The sequence below is a fragment of the Limtongia smithiae genome, assembly GCF_038497785.1.
Source record: "Limtongia smithiae strain NRRL Y-17922 unplaced genomic scaffold V1518scaffold_1, whole genome shotgun sequence".
Lineage (NCBI taxonomy): Eukaryota > Fungi > Ascomycota > Lipomycetes > Lipomycetales > Lipomycetaceae > Limtongia > Limtongia smithiae.
Window position 1 is genome coordinate 1,971,413 of NW_027117622.1, and position 24,550 is coordinate 1,995,962.

At 57.2% G+C, this 24,550-nt stretch overlaps 11 protein-coding genes across 11 annotated transcripts; 7 read left to right on the forward strand and 4 right to left on the reverse strand.

Moving 5' to 3' along the window:
- Positions 1-43: 43 nt before the first annotated feature.
- V1518DRAFT_436468 (dihydrofolate reductase-like domain-containing protein) lies at positions 44-824 on the forward strand (the record flags this gene model as incomplete). Its single annotated transcript, XM_066906295.1, has 2 exons — positions 44-294; positions 347-824. 2 exons carry the CDS (start codon positions 44-46, stop codon positions 822-824), a joined length of 729 nt encoding a protein of 242 aa, XP_066762444.1.
- Positions 825-1,505: 681 nt separating this feature from the next.
- V1518DRAFT_410237 (uncharacterized protein) lies at positions 1,506-5,475 on the forward strand. Its single transcript, XM_066902553.1, has 7 exons — positions 1,506-2,487; positions 2,538-2,596; positions 2,651-2,679; positions 2,729-2,853; positions 2,904-3,125; positions 3,177-3,818; positions 3,869-5,475. The coding sequence occupies exons 1-7, from the start codon at positions 1,683-1,685 to the stop codon at positions 5,299-5,301; spliced, it is 3,315 nt and encodes a 1,104-aa protein (XP_066762445.1). The 5' UTR covers positions 1,506-1,682; the 3' UTR covers positions 5,302-5,475.
- On the reverse strand, positions 5,395-7,457 carry V1518DRAFT_410239 (uncharacterized protein). Its single transcript, XM_066902554.1, has 3 exons — positions 7,363-7,457; positions 7,066-7,138; positions 5,395-6,995 (listed from the first exon to the last, which is right to left on the reverse strand). The coding sequence occupies exons 2-3, from the start codon at positions 7,112-7,114 to the stop codon at positions 5,776-5,778; spliced, it is 1,269 nt and encodes a 422-aa protein (XP_066762446.1). The 5' UTR covers positions 7,115-7,138; positions 7,363-7,457; the 3' UTR covers positions 5,395-5,775.
- Positions 7,458-7,605: 148 nt separating this feature from the next.
- V1518DRAFT_403380 (uncharacterized protein) lies at positions 7,606-8,808 on the forward strand (the record flags this gene model as incomplete). The annotated part of the gene is made up of 1 exon (XM_066901867.1): positions 7,606-8,808. The coding sequence occupies one exon, from the start codon at positions 7,606-7,608 to the stop codon at positions 8,806-8,808; it is 1,203 nt and encodes a 400-aa protein (XP_066762447.1).
- Positions 8,809-9,853: 1,045 nt separating this feature from the next.
- On the forward strand, positions 9,854-12,759 carry V1518DRAFT_48630 (histidinol dehydrogenase-domain-containing protein). Its single transcript, XM_066906594.1, has one exon. The coding sequence runs from the start codon at positions 10,121-10,123 to the stop codon at positions 12,710-12,712; it is 2,592 nt and encodes an 863-aa protein (XP_066762448.1). The 5' UTR covers positions 9,854-10,120; the 3' UTR covers positions 12,713-12,759.
- Positions 12,759-13,679, reverse strand: V1518DRAFT_48633 (EAP30/Vps36 family-domain-containing protein). The gene has a single exon (XM_066906595.1). The coding sequence runs from the start codon at positions 13,571-13,573 to the stop codon at positions 12,806-12,808; it is 768 nt and encodes a 255-aa protein (XP_066762449.1). The 5' UTR covers positions 13,574-13,679; the 3' UTR covers positions 12,759-12,805.
- Positions 13,680-13,744: 65 nt separating this feature from the next.
- On the forward strand, positions 13,745-15,423 carry V1518DRAFT_410245 (chaperonin 10-like protein). The gene is made up of 2 exons (XM_066902555.1): positions 13,745-14,044; positions 14,100-15,423. Exons 1-2 carry the CDS (start codon positions 13,847-13,849, stop codon positions 15,156-15,158), a joined length of 1,257 nt encoding a protein of 418 aa, XP_066762450.1. The 5' UTR covers positions 13,745-13,846; the 3' UTR covers positions 15,159-15,423.
- A 2,615-nt stretch (positions 15,424-18,038) lies between these two features.
- On the forward strand, positions 18,039-19,387 carry V1518DRAFT_410251 (uncharacterized protein). Its single transcript, XM_066902556.1, has 3 exons — positions 18,039-18,136; positions 18,206-18,706; positions 18,760-19,387. Exons 1-3 carry the CDS (start codon positions 18,085-18,087, stop codon positions 19,134-19,136), a joined length of 930 nt encoding a protein of 309 aa, XP_066762451.1. The 5' UTR covers positions 18,039-18,084; the 3' UTR covers positions 19,137-19,387.
- V1518DRAFT_410257 (uncharacterized protein) lies at positions 19,145-20,721 on the reverse strand. Its single transcript, XM_066902557.1, has 6 exons — positions 20,599-20,721; positions 20,458-20,485; positions 20,339-20,364; positions 20,089-20,248; positions 19,236-20,023; positions 19,145-19,181 (listed from the first exon to the last, which is right to left on the reverse strand). The coding sequence occupies exons 1-5, from the start codon at positions 20,659-20,661 to the stop codon at positions 19,404-19,406; spliced, it is 897 nt and encodes a 298-aa protein (XP_066762452.1). The 5' UTR covers positions 20,662-20,721; the 3' UTR covers positions 19,145-19,181; positions 19,236-19,403.
- Positions 20,722-20,774: 53 nt separating this feature from the next.
- V1518DRAFT_410259 (uncharacterized protein) lies at positions 20,775-21,925 on the forward strand. The gene has a single exon (XM_066902558.1). The coding sequence runs from the start codon at positions 21,110-21,112 to the stop codon at positions 21,797-21,799; it is 690 nt and encodes a 229-aa protein (XP_066762453.1). The 5' UTR covers positions 20,775-21,109; the 3' UTR covers positions 21,800-21,925.
- V1518DRAFT_453722 (major facilitator superfamily domain-containing protein) lies at positions 21,894-24,212 on the reverse strand (the record flags this gene model as incomplete). The annotated part of the gene is made up of 7 exons (XM_066906533.1): positions 21,894-22,284; positions 22,336-22,621; positions 22,681-22,988; positions 23,043-23,233; positions 23,285-23,399; positions 23,448-23,941; positions 24,002-24,212. The coding sequence occupies 7 exons, from the start codon at positions 24,210-24,212 to the stop codon at positions 21,940-21,942; spliced, it is 1,950 nt and encodes a 649-aa protein (XP_066762454.1). The 3' UTR covers positions 21,894-21,939.
- Positions 24,213-24,550: the final 338 nt, after the last annotated feature.

The following is a 24,550-nucleotide window of genomic DNA, read 5'->3' on the forward strand; positions in this document are numbered from 1 at the left end:
CCGACTCGATCTGTCTCGGCCGCCGTCAACGCCAACACGCACAATGACGGATCTCCCGTTCCCACCGCTCACTCTTGTCGTCGCTGCCACGCACGTCTCCCTCGGCATCGGCCGCGCCGGCAGGCTGCCGTGGCGCTTGCCCACCGACATGGCTTTCTTCCGCCTACTCACCTCCGCAGGCACGAAGCCCGCCGTCGTCATGGGCCGCAAGTCCTGGGAGAGCATTCCCACCCGGTTTCGCCCGCTCAAGGATCGCGTCAACATCGTGCTGTCGCGGAATACAGCCGACTTTGGGTACGTCTGCTCTGCCACTTGCTGCGTCCTTGGTGCTGATTTTTGCACGCAGTCCTGGCACACTCACGTTCGCGTCGCTGCCACACGCGCTCACGGCGCTGAGCACTCCAGCCTCGACCCCCGATAGCACACCACCGGTATCAGCAGTCTACATCATCGGTGGCGCCGAGATCTACCGCGACGCGCTCGCGCACCCCGCCACGACCCGCGTCATCCTTACCACCATCTACCCGCCCTCAGCTCCTACTTCCAACGCCACACCGTCCGTCGACCCATCAAATGACAACTGCACACACTGTGATCAACTCGCGACGACCCTCGGCTGCGACACATTCCTCCCCGACTTCCGCACTGATTCAGAATGGCACCGACAGCCGCCGACGCGCCTGCGCGCACTGCTCACGGAAATGAACTGTCTTGAAGCGCTCGCGCTGGTGCCGCCAGACGGCGAACGGGTGGCCGAAAACGGGTTCGAGTACGAGTTTGCGTTATGGGAGCGTAGCAGGCCGACCGGCAGCGACCGGTCTTGACGCGTCGTATATTAAATGCCAACACTGTCCTTATAAGACTCCGTGTCCAAACACAAGAGTCGCCGTTAACAAGTTCACGAGCGCCGCACGCGCACAGACCGCACCTGCACGCTCAGGGGAACTTTCCCTGGCTCTGGGAATTCAGAACCTCATCGAGCACCGCTTGAACACACACGCACAGAGAGCTGATACTGCGTCGATGTGCCGTGAATGCAACGACGTGCGATGAGAGAGTGCGGTAAGAGTGCATGTGCGCGAGAGAAGTGCGGCCTGTTGCGGCACGGTTAGGCGACTCGTCTAGGCCAGTTTGACCGGATATTCACTCTCGGCGAGGAGATACTTGATCACACGCAGAGCTCCATCTATCGAGAAAAGGTATGCTCAACATAGTGGCTGAGAGCCGAGAAAGAAGTAATCCAGGAACTGGCCCTGAAGCCAGGCACGTTCTGCGCTCTTCGCACGTACACTTCGACATCAGTCCGGCAGCTTCTCCAGTCGTAGCACCGCACAGTATACAGACCAGTTTATGACCTGACAACCATCGCTGCCACTGCTGCTGCTGCTGCTGCTGCTGCTGCTACTGTGGAGGCCCGAGAAGTCCGTACTTGCGTCGTGTCGCGTTTCACCTATTCAAACCTGAAAAACTACACGCGCAAGCCGCAGCTCCCACGTGCATCGCCAGCCTCACCGTCGCTCCTCACGGTTCCCGGTCCTGTTGATCACTACTCCCTCCCATTCCTCCTCCGTTGACTCCATGCGCCCCGGCGTCTCTCGCTTTGCATCTACTCCCGCCCTCATGGCATAGCTCTGCGCAGGAATAGCACAACTTGCCGGTTTTGAATCACAGTCCTCGAACAAATGCCGGCCTCCCCGGTCGCCGCTACCGCGCACTGCGACGACGATGACGAGGAGAAACAGCAGCACCAACACACTTTCTCGACCACTACCGTGGCAGCAGAAATGGATACCCACCCTGATGCCATGCAAGCCACGGCGCCGCTGCAGAGGTCCATCTCCCCGCACTCGGTTCCTGTCGTCTACGACTCGGTCGCGCACCCGGAGCCGCCGCGCGTCGATGTGCCGTTTTGGCAACAGATGGCGTATATCACACCTATGCAGACGCGTGTTGGCGGGGTGGGCGACAATGCAGCGTCGTTATACAGCGCGAACTCAGAGTCGCGGACGAGTTTGCTCACCGCGGTCTTGCAACAGCAGCAGCTGCAACAGCAAGCCGCTCAAAATCAGCAGTACCGAGAACCTAGTGACAGGACGACTACGCCGTCGCATAGCATTCCCACCATAACTCAGAGCGCGCCAACAATGGTCGTCGGTCCAAGTCCAAGTCCCATCCCTCGCTCGTCTACACCTACCCCCTCCATTACTGGGGTACGCCCGCCTTCCCCCAACATCGATCCCGCCGCACCTAACGGTCATGCAACTGCCGGCACGACCACGGCGACAGCAGCAGCTACGTCGCGCTCGCGGCTGCGAAACCGCAACCAGTTGCTTCGCCGCGAATGGCGTGACTGGGGCCGCAAGCGAAACTACAAGCAGCCCGCGACGGAGCACGGCGAGGTAGGCTGGGAACCTGGCATCGATGTACGGAATACAGAGGTTGTGCTTGGGGATACGTCGACCGTTACAATTGTCGACTACAACTCGGGTGGGTCATTGTTGATGCATTGAAACGTGGAGTGCTAACTAGCGTGATAGACCGGTATCGCGTGGTTAACAAGATCGACAAGCACTCAATTGACGCATTTTTGAAAGATGTAGGTTAAGCCGCTCTTTTACTAATCGGCACACCAGAACTGACACAGCTACAGAAACAAGATTGGGCTACAGTTCGGTGGATGTAATTATTCCTTCATTTTCCCAGTTCTGGTCCATACTGACCCTGACAGCAATGTCAACGGCCTGTCATGGGAAGTTCTTCGCAGTATTTCCGCGTTTTACAATCTGCATCCACTTGCCGTCGAAGATATGGTGGATATACCGAAGCGCGCGAAAGCCGATCACTACAAAAATCGTCAGTATATTACCCCGTTGAAGTCACACATTTGCTGATGTTATGTACAGAAACCTTCTGCACGCTTCCGTTGCATAAGCTCGTCAACACCTCGCTTGTAGACTCGTACTTTGAGAACCTGTCACATCATTCGGAGTTGCTAAGACTGTTTACGTCGAAGAAGCGGAAAGATCCGCGGCTGTCGAATATCAATCTCGCAAAAGCTATGGCTGAGCAGAAGATGATGACTATGCAGGAGTGGAATAATCCAACCCTGGGCGCCGAGTTTCTAGGTACGTCTCTCCCACGCTCCGACGTGTGTGTTGCTAACGATATTATGACAGGTCGCAAACGAAGCTTACAACGATATCACGAAGTCGTTGCGGTGGAGCAAGTTTCCATTTTCCTAATCGAGGACAACACAGTGATATCCTTTTTTGAGAACTCTGCCGAAGACGTTGAAGGCCCGCTGCTCGCGCGCATTACGAGTCCAAGCACGTTACTGCGGGAGTATCCCGAGCCGTCCCTACTCCTGCAAGCCATTCTAGACGGCATCGTTGACATTGCTCTGCGTATTATTTCGGAGTATCAAAAGTACATCGTCGAATTGCAGAACGAGGTGCTCACGAATCCAAAGGTGTCGCACACACGCGATCTGCATATCCTCTCCGAAGAGCTATCGATGCTACGAAGCACGCTAATGCCGATCTATGGACTCGTGCAAGCACTGCGGGATCATGCGAGCATGACGACGAATTATCTTACTGCGGCCGCGGCAGCGGCTGCTGGGCCGTCAGTGGCAGGGCCAGCGGGGATCGGAAGGACTACCACTGCGGCGGCTCCGCCGGGGCAGGCTGGGGCGGGAAATGGAACTAGCGGGAGTCGGGCGGTATATCATACGCCGGGATCGATTGTACTTGCCGGCGGGCAGATATCAGAGTTTGCAAAGCTGTACCTGTCTGACGTTGCTGACCATGTCATGGCATGTAAGTATTATTTCCTGTGGAGTGTGCGGATGGATACTTATATGTTGCAGTCACCGATAACATTGATCTCATGAGACACACGACCGAAAACATGATCAACCTGATCTTCAATACCATGTCTGTTCAAGAAAACGAAGCTATGCGGCAACTCACTCTCGTCACGATCCTCTTCCTCCCGCTCACCTTCTTGACTGGTTTCTTCGGCATGAACTTCACCAAATTCAAGGCGCTTGAGCACACGACAGTATATTTCTGGGTGATCGCGATTCCCGTCACCGTGTTCATGTGTCTGCTTATCCTGTGGCCATGGACCAAAACCCAATTCGCCCGCGTGCGGCGGTACTACGCGAAGCGCGCGGCGCAGCGCAAGCACGAGGAGCACAGGAATATCCTGCATCAGCTGCAGGAGGAGCAGAAGCGGAATCTGGCGATGGCGGATGCGGTGGCGGACATGCAGCAGCAGCAGCAGCAGCCATTGGCGCCGCCGCCACAGTATCGTGCAGGCCCATCGCCGTCGTCGTTGGACGCGAGCGACTCAAGTGGGTTGAGTTCCGGACAGACGATGGTGGATAAGTTGCCGGTCGCACAAGCAGCGCTGCCTTCTTCTGCTCCTACTCCACAGCAGCAACAGCAGCCGCAACAGCTACAACCAGTCGCCCTCCCCAATGCACAGTACTTCGGTGCTCCACTCCTCCGCTCATCTACGCCTCTCCGTCAACACGTCCTCCAACCAACCAACCCTCTTCCACCCCCTACCGGCATGGCATACGCATCTAGTTCGCCGTCAATCGAACACCTAGCATCCCCACAATCTCCACCGCTGCAACAACAGCAACTCGGCCTTACAGTCGTCCAATCCGAGCCCCTGGCCCCGACATCCACATATACCCACCACCACCTCTTGCAGCATCACCTTGAGTACTTCCACAACCACCACAGCGGCAGCGGTTTCGTCGTCTCCGCACCATCAGCCGCCACCGCATCAACAGCCTCGCTGCCTTCGCCCACAGCGTCATTTTTCGACGCAAACGCAACCCACCACTACACGCCATTTCACAGCCCTCCAGCATCAGCCGCGGTTGCTCGAGACAGCGCTGCCGCCCTCGCGCCTGCAGCTCGTGCACGTGCGCGCTCGCCCTCGCCGACGCAATTCAGGGTACAAAACCTCCCCCCGCCTTCGCCAGCGACCACCACCGGCGGCGGCAGCGCCACCATCGCTTATGCTCCTCCAATGTCCGGTTCCGCATCAACACCGACTCTCACTGCGTCTTCGACATCAGCCGCGCCGCCACCCGCCACAGCTACTGTCATCTCACCGTCGCCGCTGCACGTCGTCTCACCCGCTATCTATAACGGCCACCAAGAGAACAATAGCATTAACGACAACGACGACGCGCGTACTATCAGGAGCGGGCGCACTGGGCGGAGTGCTAGTAGTAGTCCGCGGCATATTGATCTCGAGAAGTACGCCGGGAGGAACTGATCTTCACTGGACGCATAAACTACGCGGATGTAGCTTGGCAGTAGAATGTCAAGACAGCCGTGGTTTACTCATCCGCTTCTGTATAGACAGTAGTTAACGTGAATTAAACTTGATTACTGCGATAGTTACATGGAAAGGAGAGAATAGGTGTGAACAAGAGCAAAAAAACCAAAGGCTTCAGTGACAAAATCTACAAGCGTCGTAAGAGGACAAAAAATACAAGTGTAATCATAAGAATGCTTGAGTTCCGCGATTACAATTCACGCGCAAAAAGAGTGAGACAATACATGAGCCAAGCTATCTGATTTGCGATGCCAATTAATAATAATACTAGTAGTAACAACCAACAACCCCGTCAACTCTAATAATTTTTATATTTTAAGAGCCAGCTCACTTCTCGCACGTGAACACCAGAGCACCAAAAACGTACAAATAACCATACCATAATTATCTAAGAATCCTCTAGTCAATGACTTAGAAGATACCGAAGAACAGGGCGGTAAGGAAACCGGTGAAAACATAGCCGGACGTGCTGATGGCAATGTTGGCGGCGCCAGCCGTGGAGGTGGAAGTAGCAGTAGACGCAGACGAACCAGAAGTAGAGGAAGCGCTGGAGGAGGTGGTGGTCTTGGAGGCCTTGGTGGTCGTGGCCTCAGCAGAGGAACCGGAGGTGGAGGTAGCAACAGCGGTGTTCGCCACAGAGGTGGAGGAAGAAGCAGCATCGCACTTGTAGTCGTTACCACGGATGCCGTTGTCCTCGTCAAGGGCGTTGAAGTCGCTGCAGTCGAAGTCCTCGTCAGACTCGATAGTGACAGCGCCACGGACGAGGGTAAGCTCGGGGAAGGTGGCGTTGGTGAACGAGCCCTCGAGAATGATGGCACCGCTGACAGTGGTGAGCTTGGGGAAGCCGCTCAAGTTTTCGAGGTCTGTGTTGTTGGCGATGTCAAGACCGGCGGTACCGATGGTCACGAGCTCAGGGAAGGAGATGCTGGTAACGTCATCGTTATCGGTGATGGTAAGACCGCCGACAGAGGTGAGGTTGCTCGCGGTGAGCGACGTGAAGACGTTGCTGATGAGCAGGTAGGAGCCGTTGACGGTAGTAAGAGACGGGGTGCTGACAGAAGCAACATCCTGGAAGGTCAGGTTGTTGGACCACTTGAGATCGGGGAACGAGACATCGGTGTTGCCGTTGTAGGAAACATCGATCTGGTCAGTGGCGTACTCGAGGGGAATGTCGACAGTATCGAGATTCAAGTTGTTGTTGATCTCGAACTTAGTCGCAACAGTGGGGGAAATGCCATCCAAACTGGTGAGATCAGTGTCGGAGATGTAGATGGACGGGCAATCAGTGACACCGGTCGTGAAGGTTAGGGTAGACAGAGCCGGGAGAGTGACCCAGTAAATGCTGCCCACGCTGGCCAGACGGGGGAAGTTGAGGCTGGTCAACAAGGTGAGCTCGGACAGCGTGAAAGCACCGCCAATGGAGTCGAGCGCCGGCGCAGAGATGGTGTTGATCTGCGAGTTGTTCGACACGGTGAGGGAGCCACCAATGGAAGAGATACCGTCGATGGCGGCGGAGGTGAGGGTGTCGCTGATAACGAGCGAGCCAGAGAGGCTGCCGCAGCTGGCAATGGCATCGAGATCAGACTGCGAGGTCGCAGTGTAGGTAGTCTGGTTGCAGACCGAGGTCGCAGCTGAAGGAACGGTGTCAGCAGAAATACCTCAACACCGCTCGGCGGTCGGAAAAGTGGGATGATTACGCACCCTGGGCAGCAGCGACGAGAGCCGCGAGCGAGAGAACGGATCGGAACATTGCGAGTAGCGAGAGGACGGAGGGCTGGGGCGAAGGTGTTAGCAGAAGAAAGAGATGAGAAGGCGGCCTGCAGGGCGAACGCAGGTTTGCGGTTGTTGCCAGTGGGCGCGGGGGGGGGGGCCAGGCCGATTTACAATCGGAACACGGAAAAAAAAAAGTTGCAGGTCTCGAACCGCAGTGAACAGAACCAGGCACCCGCAGACGCCGCCGGCAACAACAGCTAAGGACGCAGAACAGGCAGCACACACCTTGGAGAAGCGAGCAGTGGACAGGGCGAGAGACGACGGAGGAGCAGAGCTGGGGAAGAAAAGAGAGAAGAGAGAGGGAGACGGGCGAGGCAAGGGGATAAATTAGTGAGGGAAAGGGGCGGCGGACTCGGCGGGTGCAGAGTTCGAGCTTGGCCGCGCCCCGGGTCCGACTCCCGCTGCGCCCTGTTGACGCCCTGCCCCTCCGGGCCTAGCGCCGCCGACCCGCGCGATCAGACGGGGCTCATGCGGCACGTGCACACCCCGCGCCGCACTGCACTCAGGGCCCCTTGCGGCTGGTTACCCGGCCGGGGCCGCGCGCCGGCGCGGAAACAGCCCGCTTGCGGTGCGCGCTACGACTGCGGCCGCAGGCTGCGCGGACGGCGCTGCAGAGCGCGCTGGAGGCCTGCCGGCCGGGAAGATCGAGCGGCGCGTGGCGGTTGGCGCGGCGGAGCGCGTCTGCGCGCCCCGAGTCGTGCAGCGCCGTCGTGCTCGACGCCGCCCTGCAGCCACGACGACCGCGCTGCCCGCGACCGCGACGGCGGCGGCGGCGACGAGACGCACCTCTGTGGTCGGCCAGGCAACCGCGCAGCGGTGCGCCCGGCACGCGACTCCGCAGCAGCCTTCACCAAACAGCGCGCCATCCGCGCTTTCCGCGTACTCACAACACGGGCGCGTACTGGCGTGTGCTGCAGGCAGATTGCCAAGGCAACCCGGCACCGTGTTTGGCTCTTGCCGGATCGACGCTCGTCGTGCTTGTTTACACACGCACCGCCCGAGCGAGACGGCGTGCGCGCTGTGTTTGTCGCCATCACCGCTGCCGTCGCCAGCGCAACGGTGCCCCAAAAGCCGTGTCAGCATCGCCCAACGCCTGTCCCGTCTCCACGCTACCAGCCCGGTCCCCGCAGGCTGAAGTCCTGCCAGTGCCATGCCAGACGCGCCGCGCCCTTGGCTCGCGTTCGTCGCCCCTCGCCTCCTTTTCCACGTCCTCAAAGCGTAGCGACATTCCGCGCGCCCGCTCCGGTCGCGGCCACGCACTGCGCCGGGTGCCAATTCGTCGCTGCGCACTCAGCGCGGCAGGCGGCGCATGGCGTGGAGTCAGTCGCAAGGGTGCTACACAAATTAGAGCCCAAACGGACCGCGCAACCCGCCCCTCACGCTCGAGCCTGCGGAGCATTCAGAGACCCGGTCGCACGCGCCGACCCAGCGCGGGCGATTGCGCGTCGCGACTTGCTCTGGCGTTCCTCGCGCATTGCGGTCGCATTTATCGCCAGGCCGCGAGCCGGCCACGGCGTCTGCCCTGCCCGTGCCCACAGCTGGCGTGGTCCTCTCGCTGCGCCCTTGTGCTCACTCGCCACGGCGCCAGTCGCCACTCGCGCGCCGACGTCAACAGTAACGCCGGGGCTGGTCTGCATTGACTGTGCGGCGCGTGCGACCCGGAGCCCCTGACTCGCGCTGTCGTTACTAAAATTAACCACAGTTCGACTCCGCGCGCCAAGGGCGCCCGGCCTGCGGGACGCGCTTTCTCCCGCGCTGCCTCGCTCGCTCGCTCGTCCGATCACCAGCACCGTCCCCCACGCGCGCCCGACGTGCTGCCTGCTCGCCGCACCGTCGAGCTGCGAGCACGCCGTCCGTGTCCGGCGCGTCGGCCGGCGCGCGCAGACAAAAGCCCGCGCGTCTCGCGTGCTCAAAATTCCCGCGCCTGCAGGTCTATAATTTCCGCTTCCGGCACACCACGTCCTCGTGCGCCCGCCGCGCGCCAATCAGCAGCAGCGCACGCGTCGCCAGTGTAAATTGCCCTCTCCGCGCATTTATGGTTTGCACTTGTCGTCCGGCCACGCCGCCCGACATGTCGACACTCGGACTCACGGGACCCTTCAAACCTTCCCCTACGCGCCTACGAAAGCCAGTGCGGCAGTCCGGGGTTAGGTCATGCACGTACTGCGCTGATTTCAGCCTTGCAGGCGTCGAGAGTGCGGAGTCCCTTGTGTGGCGTCGCAGGCAGGGATTAGGGTAGCATCCGTGGGGAGGCAGCATCGCAGCTCGCACATCAGCATGGCATGCTCGCCGGAGACACGACAGCAGCGTGAGCTCTGTCTGTAGGACGATGTCGTCAACACGCCTCCGGGGACATGTGCCCCGACGCAGGAGCACGCGATTCGCATGTGCCGGGCCAGCGCGACGCGACTGTTCGATCGCGATCGCGATCGCGACACGACGCGACATGGATCATCATATCGTCAACAGAACGGCAGTAGCGTCAGACTATTTAATTTCCCGGCATTATGAAGGGCAGAGGAAAGTCGCCCTGGCGCCAAAGGGGCTGCCGCCTGCTGCGGTCGTGCGTTGGCTGGCTGCTATGTCCCCGACGCGTTCCAGGTATGGAACGATCGCAGCAGTGCATTCTTCGCACTGCGTTCGACACGCCGCGCGCGCCGACTCGTCCGCCACAGGCTCTACTCTCCGCAGAAGTCGCCACGGCGACCTTCATATAGGACGCGCCTTGCGCGCCCATTCCGCATCGTCTTGGGTGTGTAGACGCGTCGCTCGCTCTGCTTGCATGCCTCGGCGGCTGCCCAACACGAACGAAACCCTTGCTGCCTGTGCCTGTCCTATACCCTTACCCCATGTTCGTGCTTGCTCCGAAAAAAATCAACGTGATAACCTCCACGGTGGAGTCTCTCCAAGAGTCATCTAGCTGCCGTGCTGGCTTTCACCTAGAATCTGTTCTCTGTACATTTTCGCGAGCACAGCTCTCATCATGACCTTTCCTCTGCTGCCACTGTACAGCTCGGCTGCGCTTCCTGCGATTTTGGAGTCGCCTCTCGCGGTCCTCGGGTCGGTCCTCGTCACGGTCGTTCCAGCGACCGCCGGCGCCGTCGCTGCATTCGTCTCGGAATACTTTGGCTTGGTGGACTTCAACGCCAAGGTGGACGAGTCGGTCTCAGTCGACAGCGCCATCGCACTTCTCGATGCCGGCGTGGACTTGCTTTTCCTCGACAGCGAGAGTCTCGCCGCCGCGCTCGTCGCCGCCGGCGTGCCTCCTGCTAGAATCGTCCTCACCACCGACGACGGCAAGACGAGCGGCGTGATGGTGCACTACGCCGGCAGCACCGCCGCGCTTTCAAAGGCCGCGCTCGATCTCGCGCAGACCGTTCTTCCCGACGGCGGCAACCGCACTCTGTACGTCGCGTTCGACAGCATACCCTCGCTCGAGACTGTCTCTGAGATCGTCCGTCTGCCCGCAGTCCCTGTGATGTCGTCTACCTGGCTTTCCACCTCTGTCGAGCCTACTCCGGGAACTGTTCCCGTTGCTGGCGTTCTGGTGTCATCCCTGACGAGCGATCGGGCCGACGGCCTCTTCACTACTCTCGTCGTCAACACCCACGATTCCGCTCTCGGCTTGGTGTATTCTTCCGCCGAGTCTCTGGCCCATGCCATCGCGACCCAGTCCGGCGTCTACCAGTCTCGCAAGCGCGGGCTGTGGTTCAAGGGCGCCACTTCTGGCGCCGTGCAGGCGCTGAAGCGGATATCCGTTGACTGCGACGGCGACTGCCTTCGCTTCGTCGTCTCGCAGACCGGTCCCGGGTTCTGCCACAACAATACCGCCTCGTGCTTTGGTGTGGCCAACGGGTTGGCCGGACTCGAGCGCACGCTCAAGTCGCGACTCGAGACCGCGCCGGAAGGATCTTATACGCGGAGATTGTTCACCGACGAGAAGCTGCTTGCCGCGAAGATTCTGGAGGAAGCCGAGGAACTTACCACCGCAAAGACCAAGAAGGACGTTGCGTGGGAGGCCGCCGATCTCGCGTATTTTGCGCTCGCAAAGGTCGTCCAGAGCGGTCTGTCCTTGTCCGATGTCGAGATCCAGCTCGACCAGAAGGCGCGGAAAATCTCGAGACGAAAGGGCGACGCAAAGCCCAAGTTCACAGCTATGGTTGACAAGCAAGTGGAGGAGCCGACCAAGCCTGCCCCTGCCCCCGCTCCTGCAGCAGCAGCGGCTAAGAACGGCGGCTCCGAGAGAATTGCGCTCACGCGCGTCAACATCGAGAACGCGACCGAGGCAGAGCTTCGTGAGGTGCTCAAACGCCCCGCGCAGCGCAACGCCAACATCAACAATCTCGTGACTCCGATCGTCGAGGCCGTGCGCCAGCGCGGCGATGCCGCGCTGCTCGAGCTCACCGCGAAGTTCGACAAGGCCAAGCTCTCATCGCCCGTGTTGAAGGCGCCGTTTCCGCCGGAGCTGATGAAGCTCGACCAGGCCACAATTGACGCTATCGACATGTCGTTTGAGAACGTGCGACGATTCCATGCCGGCCAGCTCGAGGAAAAGCCTCTTGTGGTTGAAACCCGGCCCGGTGTCGTGTGCTCGCGTTTTGCGCGACCAATCGAGAGTGTTGGACTGTACGTTCCCGGCGGTACCGCGATCTTACCATCCACGGCCATGATGCTTGGTGTTCCTGCGATGGTTGCCGGATGCAAGAACATCATCTTTGCGTCGCCGCCGCTGCCTGACGGTACTCTGACGCCGGAGGTAGTGTACGTTGCGCACAAGGTCGGCGCGCAGGCTATCGTTCTTGCCGGCGGCGCTCAGGCCGTCGCAGCCATGGCGTACGGTACCGAGAGTGTGCCGAAGGTCAACAAGATCTTGGGCCCGGGCAATCAGTTCGTTACTGCCGCGAAAATGTTGGTGCAGAACGACACGTCAGCGCTGATCAGCATCGACATGCCCGCTGGCCCGTCTGAGGTTCTCGTAATTGCTGACAAGACGTCGAACCCCGCATTCGTCGCGTCGGATTTGCTGTCGCAGGCCGAACACGGCGTGGACTCGCAGGTCATTCTGATTGGTGTTGACCTTTCGTCAGAGGAGCTGCAAGCGATCGAGGACGAGGTCCACCAGCAGGCGATGAGACTGCCCCGTGTCGATATTGTTCGTGGCGCCATCAAGTCATCCCGTACGTTCGAGGTGAAGACCATTGAAGATGCCGTCGCGTTGAGCAACAAGTACGCTCCAGAGCACTTGATCATGCAGGTCGCGGACGCTGCCAAGTACGTCGACCTCGTGCAGCACGCGGGTTCAGTCTTTGTCGGCCCGTGGAGTCCCGAGTCGTGCGGCGACTACTCCAGTGGCACGAACCACACGCTGCCGACCTACGGCTATGCGACAGTGTACTCCGGTGTCAATACCGGCAGTTTCATGAAGCACTTGACAAGCCAGGAGCTCACGCCTGAGGGCCTGAAGATTATTGGACCCGCTGTGGTGCAGCTGGCGGATGTTGAGGGCCTGGATGCGCACGGAAATGCGGTCAGAGTCCGCTTGGATTACTTGAAGAAGACTGCTACTGCGTCGTAAGACGATGTTCCTGAAGTTTGGACAATTTATGAAACAATAACCTAGAGAACCATAGACACAAAGAAACGCCCATACATGCACAAAACAACCCAACTACCTAATCCAAGCTGGCGTCCAATACTCCCTCGGCCGGGCCTGTTCATCCACCCAGACCAGCCCTGCAGCGACCATGTCATCGAGCAAGGCAATACACCGCGCGGTCTCCCAGTTCAGGTTATCTCTCAAGATGGGCACGGTGATGTATCCCAGCGCCTGCATGGCCTCGATCGCGACGGCCTGGTCGCGCGATAGCTCTTGGGGAACGCTGCGGATATATTCCTTGTTTGCAAGGCGTACGATGCCGAAGCCCTCACCCAGCGGCGCAAGCGTGTTCACGGCGCGGACAATGTCTTCGTGCGAAACCGACGGCGCGCGCTGGCCCTGCGTAGCGCCCGTGCCGGCAGCGGTGTTAATCCGATCGCGGACGTCCTCGACCAGCATCAGCCCGCCATTCTCGTCCCGCGTGCGTCGACAAATCTCAATAATCCGCACGGCAAGGTCAAAGAAGAAGTCATTCACATCCGACCCCAACAGCTCCGCCCAAAACGACCCGCCCTTCCTACTTCCCGCCGAGCTTGCAAGCGGGTCCACACCAATGGTTGAGCACATCTTGACAAACTCGGAGCGGAACACAGGGTCCGACCGGATCTCGTCTGCATGAGACTCGGCGAACTTGCGCAGGGCGGCTTGGAACACGCGTAATTGCTCGGTCAGCTCGGCGATGTGGGTCGACAGGATGGTCGAGCCGAGGTCGGAGTACTGCTGTGCAGTACGCTGACGGTTGTCAAAGGCGGCGAGGCCGACGCCGCGACGCATGGACATCGTGGGCGGTGTATGTGTGGGCGTGTGTGAGGGACGGACTGGGCGTGGGCGTGGGAGCAGGGCTGTCAGGAAGCTTATGATTTTCGCAGAAACTGTTTATCCGATCATCACGTGCTGCGGCTGCGCCGCGTTTGCTTCCGGCTTTGGCAGCAGGACTACCCTTCGGCGTGCGGACGGAGGCAGGGTTGACCGAGAAAAATACGCAGAGTTTGTAGAGTGGAGATTCTCATGCGGACGGCGTAGCATTTTGCACGATGTCTGGCACAGTAATGCATGCTTCCGCGGGAGGACGGGTGGTTTGTGGGGGCAGCCCGCTCTGGCCGCTGTCTGCGTTTGTGTGGGGGAGCCCTCTCGCCGCCGGATTCAACGTATATATATTCTCTCCGCCTTCCGCGCCTCGCCTCTTTTGATCCCGCGATATTCCCAACCTATCAACCGGTCACGACACTCACAATGAGTCTATCTGGAATTGTATGTTCGCCACGTTCTCTTCCCACCAGAGATCCGCCGCTAATGCACGACGCAGAACACTTCGTTCGTCCTGCAGAAGGTAAACGAAGTCAGCTTCGAAGAGCGGCCGATCCCGGCGCTCACCTCCCCGCGCGATGTGCGCATCGAGATCAAGCAGACCGGCATCTGCGGCTCGGACGTGCACTACTATACCCACGGTAGCATTGGATCCTTTGTCGTCAAGGCGCCGATGGTGCTCGGTCACGAGTCTGCCGGCGTCGTTGTCGAGACCGGCAGCGACGTCACCACGCTCGCTGTCGGCGACCGCGTTGCGCTCGAGCCGGGTATCCCGTGCAGATATTGTGACAACTGCAAAGCCGGCGCCTATAACCTCTGCCCCGATATGAAGTTTGCCGCCACCCCGCCCTACGACGGCACACTCTGCCGATACTATGTTCTCCCCGAAGATTTCTGCGTCAAGCTACCCGACTCTGTCTCCTTTGAGGAAGGCGCGCTCGTCGAGCCCCTTTCCGTCGCCGTCCACGTCTCCCGCCTTGCCCAAATCACACCAGGCTCCTCTGTCATCGTCTTCGGCGCAGGTCCCATTGGCCTCCTCTGCTGCGCCGTCGCCAGTGCTTTCGGTGCAACCACGATCACCGCCGTCGACCTCGTCCAGTCCCGCCTCGACCTCGCTCTCGAGGTCGGCGCAACCAACACGTTCATCCCCACAAAGGGCGACTCAGCTGCAGAGTCCGCAAGCAAAATCAAAGCTATGCTAGGCGGCGTCGCACCAAAGTTCGCCCTCGAGTGCTCCGGCGCCGGCGCATCCATCAACACTGCGATCCACGTTCTCGCCCAGGGCAGCCGCTACGTCCAGGTCGGCATGGGCGCCTCCGACATCATGTTTCCCATATCGGAGTTCACTGTTAAGGAGACGACAGCCTTTGGTAGCTTCCGCTACGGCCCCGGCGACTATAAGCTTGCTGTGGAGATGATTGCCAGTGGTAAGGTTGACGTCAAGAAGCTCATCACCCACCGCGTCAAGTTTGAGGAGGCTGAGGCTGCGTTCAAGCTCGTCATGGGGGGTAAGGGTGTCAAGATCCTCATCGAGGGCCCTCCACCACTTGCCGCCTGATTTGACTCGCCGTATTCCTCGCTGTGTTGAAACATGTATATGCTATATGAAATGGCGTTTGTAATCTTCACTTTCTGTACCTAATGCTCTGGAAAAATCTCGCATGTGATTTTGGTAGCTCTGTTAAATGAAACCTTATTCGATGATCATCACACCTGCGCAATTGTCTTCTGGTCTCGCTCTATGCTAAGACATGTGTACCATGCTGGCTGTTTGTTATCAATACTCATTGTATGGTCTCGGCGCTCATCTTAAGGGCATGAGAAAAGATCATGATTGGATGGAAGTGAGGCACGGACTGAAATTCACACAGCCCGACGCGCAGCCGGACCAAATATTCGAAATTGCAACTACCTTCAGAAATATGAATTATGATACCATGTCTGTCTAGTCATTAACAGTGTCAAAATATGATACAAGTAGTGATCTCATCCAAATTCCATCATATCTCGTTCATTCCCCCTGTTATGTTTCTCAGCTCATGTACACAAGTTGTTCTCCTTGATCGTCGCTACTTTCCCAATCCATCACAACAAATAGCATTTGAAAACAAACGGGTATCCGCATCAGAATTCCAAAGGCTAATTGGGTATCATCAGTCAAATAATTATCATGTCATCCGCTCTTCTGATTGTGCCTGCTTCAAGGGTCCAGCGGGCGTCGCATGCGTCATTGTCATGTACATTACGCTATGCCATATGCCACTAGGTGCGTGAACCAATGCGCTAGGTGATGTGCCAGTGTAATAGTTCGCATAATAGTTGATGTCATATGATGTAACTGACACATAGCAAAGGCTGTGGATAGATACAAGGTGATGTAGTATCGATGGTCTAGCGTGATCCATATAGGAAGGCGGGCAGGAAAGCACAGGCAAGCGAGCAGAGGTGTCATCGGCCTGCAACGTTAGCATCCAGAATAAGTGCCAACAAAAGGGAACATACAGCAGAGCGGGGATGAAAGCTAACGCCGCGTGTCGAACCGTGACGCGCGTGTCCGTTTCAAGCACTGGGACGAATCGTGTCAAGCCGTCAGGTATAAGGGGCCGATAGACTGGGAGCAGATATGATCCATGTAGGTGTATAGAGCATTCCATGTGCCATCAGATGTAAATATTCATCGATGTGGTGAAGCGCGTGGTGAAACGCGGTGCCCCAAGTGAAGTCATGCGCGGAGCTTGCTGTGTGGTGCTCAGAGACAGGGCAAGTGAAGCGATGGCAAGTGCAGAGAGAGGGGGGGGGGGACGGCTATTTATGTTGTTGGTCTGCGGGCAAGATCTGTCCACTTCCGCGGTTGGCCGCGCGGAGGAAGGGGGAAGGAAGAGGAGCAAAAAAGCGGGGTTAAGAAGTTTGAAACCAGCCTGAGACGCTCGCTGCCCCACGCAGAGCGCACTGCCTTGCACTTCTAGCAACCATTTCTAGGCGAGTCCCGCTGTAAAACCCATCCCCTGTCCTCACAATTGAATAGCGAGTGATGAGCAGTCCAAATAGATACCAATAAGTCCACCGAACAAGCAAAAATTGAGAGCAAAAAGCGTGATTTGCAAGCAGCCCGGTCTGACGCGTGTTTCGAGTAAAGCGCGCCAACGTCGTACAAGCGCAGCGGGGCTGCCCAGCGCCTCATTCTGCGTGCATTGCCGCTTGCGCAGTTCGGTGTACGATTTCAGCAGTACGACTTCGCAGTGCTTGCACATCTGATCACGGTGCATGCAGAGTCACGCTCGCGACATGCACGGCACCTCTTGACTGCCAACTGCCTATTAATGCGCACTCGACATCAGCCATGGAGCGTCACCTGTGTGCGTGCTGGTCGATTGCATTATCGCGAGCTGAGGGATAGACAATCGAAGATGTAGAGCGAAGAGTGCAGGATATGAATGTCCTAAGGTGACATTGCAGCAAGGCATCTACACTAACGCATTGTTTCTTCCTTTCCTTGCAGTCACTCGTCAGTCGCACACAGCGGTACTTATATCGAGCCCTGCGCCGATGCGATGCCACGGCGTGCATGTCGCAAGCTGCAGAATAGAGCAATGCCTCCTAGAGTAAACCAGCCAAAGCTCTCACACAGTGCGACACATGCTCCTCCGACAGTATGACTGTACCACGCGAAGACAGCCCCTCAGCATCAAGTAATCAAACCAGTGGTCTATCAGCAAGTACTCAGCAAGCCAGCAAAAGGGCTCTAGTGACGCACTATCAGTAGTGACGCACTATCAGTATGGCATCGCAAATGGCAGCCCGTGAACAAGATTAGTACAGTAACACTTCAAGAAAGGTCATCTCTAACGAGACGATGTGAAATAGAAACACACTCATAGCCGGAGAACAGCGACAAGCAGAGTAGTCACGTCGGCGGTCAAATGATTGATGCTGTTCTGTCGACCGACCGTGAGTATAATTGAAACGAATCTTCTTTCAGGGCGCGTAAACGTGCGCGCACTCAGGGGGCACTCGCGCAATTTGGCCCTGAAGATGACGCGACGCTGTTTGCAGGCGGCACAGAAGAGCATAGCAGCACCATGGTCGTACTTGCAACCTCCAGCGATGGAACGACTCGGCAACGAAAAGCTGGACGCCACAGCGCCGCGTCGAGGCGTTCAGGCCGGGCCGGGGAAGGCAAGAAACCTTAAACGTGTTGTGCGACTGCGAAATGGGAATAGACTGGGCAGGAGGAACCGCGCGAGAACAGCGGGCATGGTGTCGTTCTCGCCATGAATCAGAGAGTCTAGACGCAGATGCACAGAGGGCGTTGTAGATGAGTCGGCGGAATTAGTCAGAGTAGAGAGGCTGACGATGGCCGCTAGAGACCCTCGACCGAGCACGTTGGGCTTGTCGGGGCTTGTGAGGCTCGGTGTGCCTTCCCATAAATTTTCAAGAACGCCGTGAGTCAACCATTCCTCCCCAACACACTCCCTACCCCAGCAATGGACCTCGTCAATCACCTGAATAACCGCCTGCTGTTCGCCGTGCCCAAGAGTGAGTTTGGTTGTTGAGAGAGTGACTGGAGGTGGAGGCGGCGACAGCGAGCTGACGACGATGCGACAGAGGGCCGGCTCAACCAGCAGTGCCTTGACCTGCTCAAGGGCGCAGATATCCAGTTTAACCGGCAAAGTCGTCTTGACCTTGCGCTGTGCACAAACCTGCCCATCGTTCTTGTGTTTCTTCCCGCTGCTGACATTCCCCGGTTCGTGGGCGAGGGCCGCGTCGCCCTGGGCATCACTGGCCAAGACCAAGTCGCGGAGGCGCGCATCGACGTCGACGAAGTCTTGGACCTCGGCTTTGGCAACTGTAAGCTGCAAGTTGAGGTGCCTGCCGACGGTGAGTATACCGACCCGCGGCAGCTGATCGGCAAACACATCGTGACGTCGTTTACGAACCTAACTACGGACTATTTCCGGAGGCTCGAGAGCGAGCAGGACGGTGCGGTTGTGAACGGAAACGGAAACTCGGTGACAAAGCCGCTCAAGACGACCATCAAGTACGTCGGCGGTAGCGTGGAGGCGTCGTGTGCGCTTGGCGTGGGCGACGGCGTGGTTGACCTTGTGGGTAAGTCTGCTCTGCATTCTCACCACGTTGCAGCCACTGACGAATCTTTACAGAATCCGGCGAGACGATGCGCGCAGCTGGCCTGACTGCTATCGACACCATTTTCACTACCACCGCTGTTTTAATCGCCAACAAGCAATATACCCAGCACGAAGAGCTGCGCGACAAAATCGTGAGCCGCATTCGCGGTGTCATCGCGGCATCAAAGTACGTCCTGTGCAACTACAACTGTCCACGGGAGCGCCTCGTCGAGGCCATCAAAGTCTCGCCAGGTCGCCGCGCACCCACAATCTCCGCGCTTGAGGAGGAAGGCTGGGTTTCCGTCAGCTCAATGGTGGAGAAGAAGGTGATTGCGCAGACCATGGACGAGCTTAGAGCTTGCGGCGCGGAGGACATTTTGGTGTTTAATATCTCGAATTCTCGGGTCTGAGTTATTGGGACGGATATTGTTTAATAGTACAGATTTAGGTATGATCTCAAAAGTTGGCAGTTAGTTGTGTGAAGGTGTTTGAATGTGCCATGTACTTACTGCTGGAGGAGGGAAAATTGGACTGGGGATGAATATATATTAGACGATGAACCGAATTCCTCGCTGCAACAGCGCTCATTAGGAGTCTAGTTAATTACTATTAGAGCATGATACGCCAAGTAATAGAAGCAAAACGCCGTTGTTATTGATACGAAAAGTCATCAGGATTTATGGGGCATGCTTGCGGATATGTAACAAAAAGTGGTGGCCGTGGTCCGTCGCGATGGAATTGTCTGAGGCACTCGCGTTTGCAGGGGGTGGCAGTTCTTTGGGCGGCGCAACACTAGTCTCGGCAATTTTGCGGCCGTACTTAGAGATGAGGTCGACGATTGTGTATGATATGAGCTGTCGGCCGTAGACGGGGTCGACGGTGCAGTCCGAGAGTGTCCAGGTCATATCTGGCGGCGCAGGGGTGGCGGCGACATCGGATGCGTTGGTGACGAACGCAGAGGAGCGAACAAGCTTCGCAAGAAGTGCAGACGTGATCATGCATACCATGACGCCGCAGTCTGAACCGTTCGACTGCTGCGGCGTCAATACCGAATATAGCTCGAACCGTAAGATGCCGACGAGTTCCGCTAGCTTATGCGCTACGCGCTCGCCGTTGTGAATATTGCAGTCGTCAAGAGTGTCGTAGTAGTACCCGGCGCGATGCGGCATGTCGATCACAAGCAGCGACCAGTGGCTGCCACCTTCGGCGAAGTCCACATCCTTGTTGTTGTTTATCGGTAGGAAGATGTACTTTGCATGCGCAAGGTCGGGTAGCACGTCGCGGAGATCCCGGGGGTCTAATGAGGTTAATGGGAGTCAGCGTTGTGACGGGATGGCGTGTGACAACAAAAGACGAGCGTACGAGGCGTCTGTGCGAGGAGAAATACCATAGACGGCCGCAGGAGCACGATATCTTCGGTTCGTGGGACCGCAGGTAACACTTCGCAGTGTTCGAGGTACTCATACCAGAACGTGAGGTTGTTGTCGTTGAACCATTCGTCGCGCCGGAGGTTGTCAAAGTCCTGACACCTGTGAGTTAGTAACAGAAATGGCGGGATAGACCGGAGGCGAGGAGTATGGGGCCTGGTCTGCGAGGGACGGGCACTGCGAACCGCTTTGTATACTGAGACGTCGTAGTCTGCACATCATGATGACCCGGTGTCAGTCAGCGCGTCGGAACAGGGGGCAAATCACGCTTGCTGGTGCGGCGTGACGCGTGAAAAAGACGTACACTCGAGGATGATGTCTTGAGAGCGCATCTGCAACTCGGCAATGGGTCAGTCAGTAAAGTGCAGCGACTGCGCTGGTGGCGGGCGGCGCATCGAGTTGTGAACCTGCGCGTGCACGAGGACGGGAAGCGACAAGAACGTACCCGAAGAAGATTAACAAGGGCCCGGAAAGGCTTGAATGTGCGCCTGCTTGCTTGGCGTGTCATGAGAACACATGCGCGGTGCGCAGAGCTGGTGTACGGAGTTTGAGGAAGACGGAGTCGCGGTGAAGCGGCGGGTTCGCGGGACGGGGCTGTTGGGAGTTTTTCCATTTCGGATCACACCCCTTCAGGATGCCCGGCCCTGCCTCACCACCACCCGCAACCGCGCTCTTCTCGCCGCTGCCCGACCATTTCGTGCCACCCCACGATGCAACCTCAACTACTGCCATTCCGTTTACAACTCTGTTGCTTGTCAGTGTGCACGCCGTGACTGGCTGTTGAATGATATCTATATATCCCTAACGCTGTCCTGACTGGCCGTCTCCGGCAAATCTCATTCTCTGCGATCTGACTTACCCATAGCTCTGTGTTTTGGTCTTGCTCTCGCTTGCTGGTTGTTGTGTTGCCCATATCTGCACTCTGTCGTCCGTCTACGTTCTTCCTCTAGATAGCGATGTACGCCGACATGTACTATGTCCCTCACGATATACGTTGCCAGTACGCTCCCCAGCTGCCACCGTATGGCATGCCTTACTACGCCTACGCTTCTGCCTCCGCCTCCATTGGCGCTGTACACACATATCCATTTCCACCTTCGCCTCCAGCACCCGTACCCGTACCCGCACCCGCACCTGCACCGGCACCGGTGCCCGGCCCCGCCGTCCCACCACCCGCGAGTCACATAGGCTCGGTACCACCGTTCTTCGAAACTTCCGACCCCACCGGCGACTTATTTGTCTCTTTCCGTAGGGCCTGGCCCGTCGCGCCTTCATTTGACGTGATCAACGCCGACAAGCAGATCACCGTCCGCGTTAAGCTTCCCGGCGTGCGCAAGGATCACGTCAGCGTCACTTGTCCCGACACTAAGACTGTCAGGATCGCAGGCCATGTAGCGCGAAAGGCCGAATTTTCGAATTGCGGGAACCGTGGTGACAAGGATGAGAAGGATCCGGCGACTGTGGAGACATATTGTTCGTGGGCGCAGCGATTCGACGAGAAGTTCGAGCGCACACTGAAGCTCGCCGAGCCGATCGTCAAGGACTCGGTCTCAACGACAATCACTGACGGAGATCTGGTGGTCACACTCAAAAAGGTAGTCAAAGAAAAATGCATGGCAAAATTCTGCAAGTGGTTTTTCTCATAAATTTTGACTCTTCGTTATAGAACTGGGTTGCGCTTCATAATAATGTGGTCTTTGCATCAGTCTGCGCTTGGATGTATCAGTGTAATATACGGTTTTGGAGGTAGTTAATACATTTACGTCTTAATATGCTACTACATGCTCTATGAAACATCTTCACCCATTTTCGCGCGCCACTCCGGGCCTTTCTTCTTCACGTATACTTGCAACGCGACAAAGAACAGGCCGGTGGCCGTCAAGATGGAGAACAGCACGCCCGCGCCAATCGCATTGAGTAGTGGTACAGTGATAAACGAGGCAACCGCAGCAGTCATGCATCGTATAACTTTGAGTGTTAGCTTTCGAAGAGACGGACAATAGAAGAAATACGTACACGTGTTGATGGAGACAGCTGCACTGCGTCGTTTAGGCATCGAATCCACAAGGAAAGTGAGTGTCGACGTGAATATGATGAGCGAGCCAAATCCAAACATGAAGGAGCCGATGATCTAATGGCTCATTAGCTCAAGAGTTCAACCGCTGTACAGCGAAGCACATACTGGCACTATCCAGATCAGCTTCTTCCATGCGGTCCATCCGAACATGAGCATGCCGCCGCAGACGACTGCGCCCGCAACAAGCGTATTTTCGGCTAACCGAGCCTCCGGTACGAGTACGCCGTTATTCCGCTTGAGCGCGCTCTTCACAATGCGGTCGCTCCACCGGCCACCGACAAGACTGCCAATGAGGTATCCGAAGCCATTTGGTAGGTACAATAATCCAGTGATCAGAGAGGAGTAGTCGTACGGTGCATCTTCAAAGATCTCTGGAAACGTATTGTTCATACTAAAGGAGGGTCAGTATGCTGTATCACCGCTGGGAACAGGTGCTCTAGTTTCTCGTACATGTACAAGCATCCGTAACCAAAGCTGTTATACGTAATGGCGAAAAGAAAGCTGGGGTACTTGAGCAGCCTGAACGAGTAGAACGGTCCCACAAAGAACTCGACTGTCTCGCGTGCGTAGTACGTCTTCACACCGCGCTGCTTGCGTTCCTCGCGCTCCTGTTGCACCTCAGGCAGCACAACCTGCGGCCGCAGTGTTTCAGGCAAAATGAACAACAGCATAAGGAACGTCGAGCCGCCTGTAATTATCAACAAGTACTGCGTCGAACGCCAACCCCACTTGTCCGTCAGCGCGCCGGAGAAGATGGGCTGTAGGAAATGACAGTCAGTTGTTGCTCAATACAGCGCTACGACGACACATACAGCTAACATAGGTCCGCACAAGGGACCAAGGTAAAAATACCCATTAGCGCGACCGCGCTCGGTGGGAACAAAGATGTCGCCAATGGCGCCGGCTCCGACAGTTTGAGAGGACGCGGCCGCGGCGCCGGTCAAAATGCGAAATATGATAAGCATAGTAATACTTTTAGCAAGTGCGCATCCAATGTTAAATACTGCTTAAATTAGTAGATAGTAGGTAGAAGAAATAATACAGTTATACGCACGAGTGAACAGCAAGAAGGACACGACGTAGACACCGCGACGACCGCCAATTTCAGAGAAGTAACTCCACCACAGTGGAAATAAGCCAAGGGAAAACATATAAAAACCAACCGATAACTGACTGAATGTTAGCAAAATTAACAATACATCATGGTGCAGACATACGTTGATAACGCTGAGAGATGTATCAAACTCATCTGCAATGTCGTGCACGGCGGGATAAAACACAGCAGACCCCATGGCAGGCACCATTGCTGCGAACGCGAGAACAAACACGACTAGCCCCTTGACCAGCGAAGGATACTCGTACGGGTTCTCAAGCTCCCGCACAAAGCAAACGCGATGCAGGAACCCTATCGGTACGCGACGCGCAGGTCGCGTGCCTGACGTGGAGTCAGTAGCCGCGCCTTTCTCAACAACATCTGCCTTTTCATCGTCGGCATCGTATATCTTTGAGTCGACGGCGTCGAGAACAAACGACGCAGCGGGCTCAAGGGCAAGTGCGGGTGGCGCGCCGGTTTCGGCGTCGAGCACGGCGTCGCCGGCGTCGCAGCGGAGCGGGGGGGCAAGTTCAGGCGTCGTGTAGTGTGCGCGGTGCGGCGGAGAGATAGCTGGCAATATTTGATTTGCGCGAAGTGGACATGCGCGAGCAGAAGCCACTGAGGTAGATAAGAGCAGGAGAAAAATCTGCTAGAGGGAGGCGGGGTGAATCATCATACCTTGCGAGCAGTTTGCGGGGAGAAGGACTAAGGCAATGGCGGCTCGCCGATATCGGTGCCAGTCAGAATTAGCCATCTTCCAGCCGCACGCACGTGACGCGGCTTGGGACCGATTTCGCAGGACCCCCACCTGCCCCATCCGGAGGTGCTTATCCGACACGACCTTGTGAGTTGTGACTGTGAGTTGTGACTGGGCCTGTGAGGCCGCCATGATGTCATCGCGCACTTTCTTCGCTGATTGCCTGTTTCACGGTCTGCCCGTGCTCCGCCGCTCGGTGGGCCTGCTTCACCGGAGGGCTACTCACGGCCAGCCATTTTGTAATTTGGTTGCCTTGCACTATTTTGCCTGTGTTCCGTTTCCTCGTTCAAAGACGTGTTGTCGTGCGAACGCAGTCGGTTGCGCGAGAGATGGACGCGTCCCGATGCACACGCGCCGATCGATGCTGTGATCATTTTCCTTATACGCCGCGACGGCGCTCAGCTCGCGTTCTGCCACCCGCGATCTTCATCTGACTTTGGAGGAGCCGCGCCTATGATGTAATTGCTCTG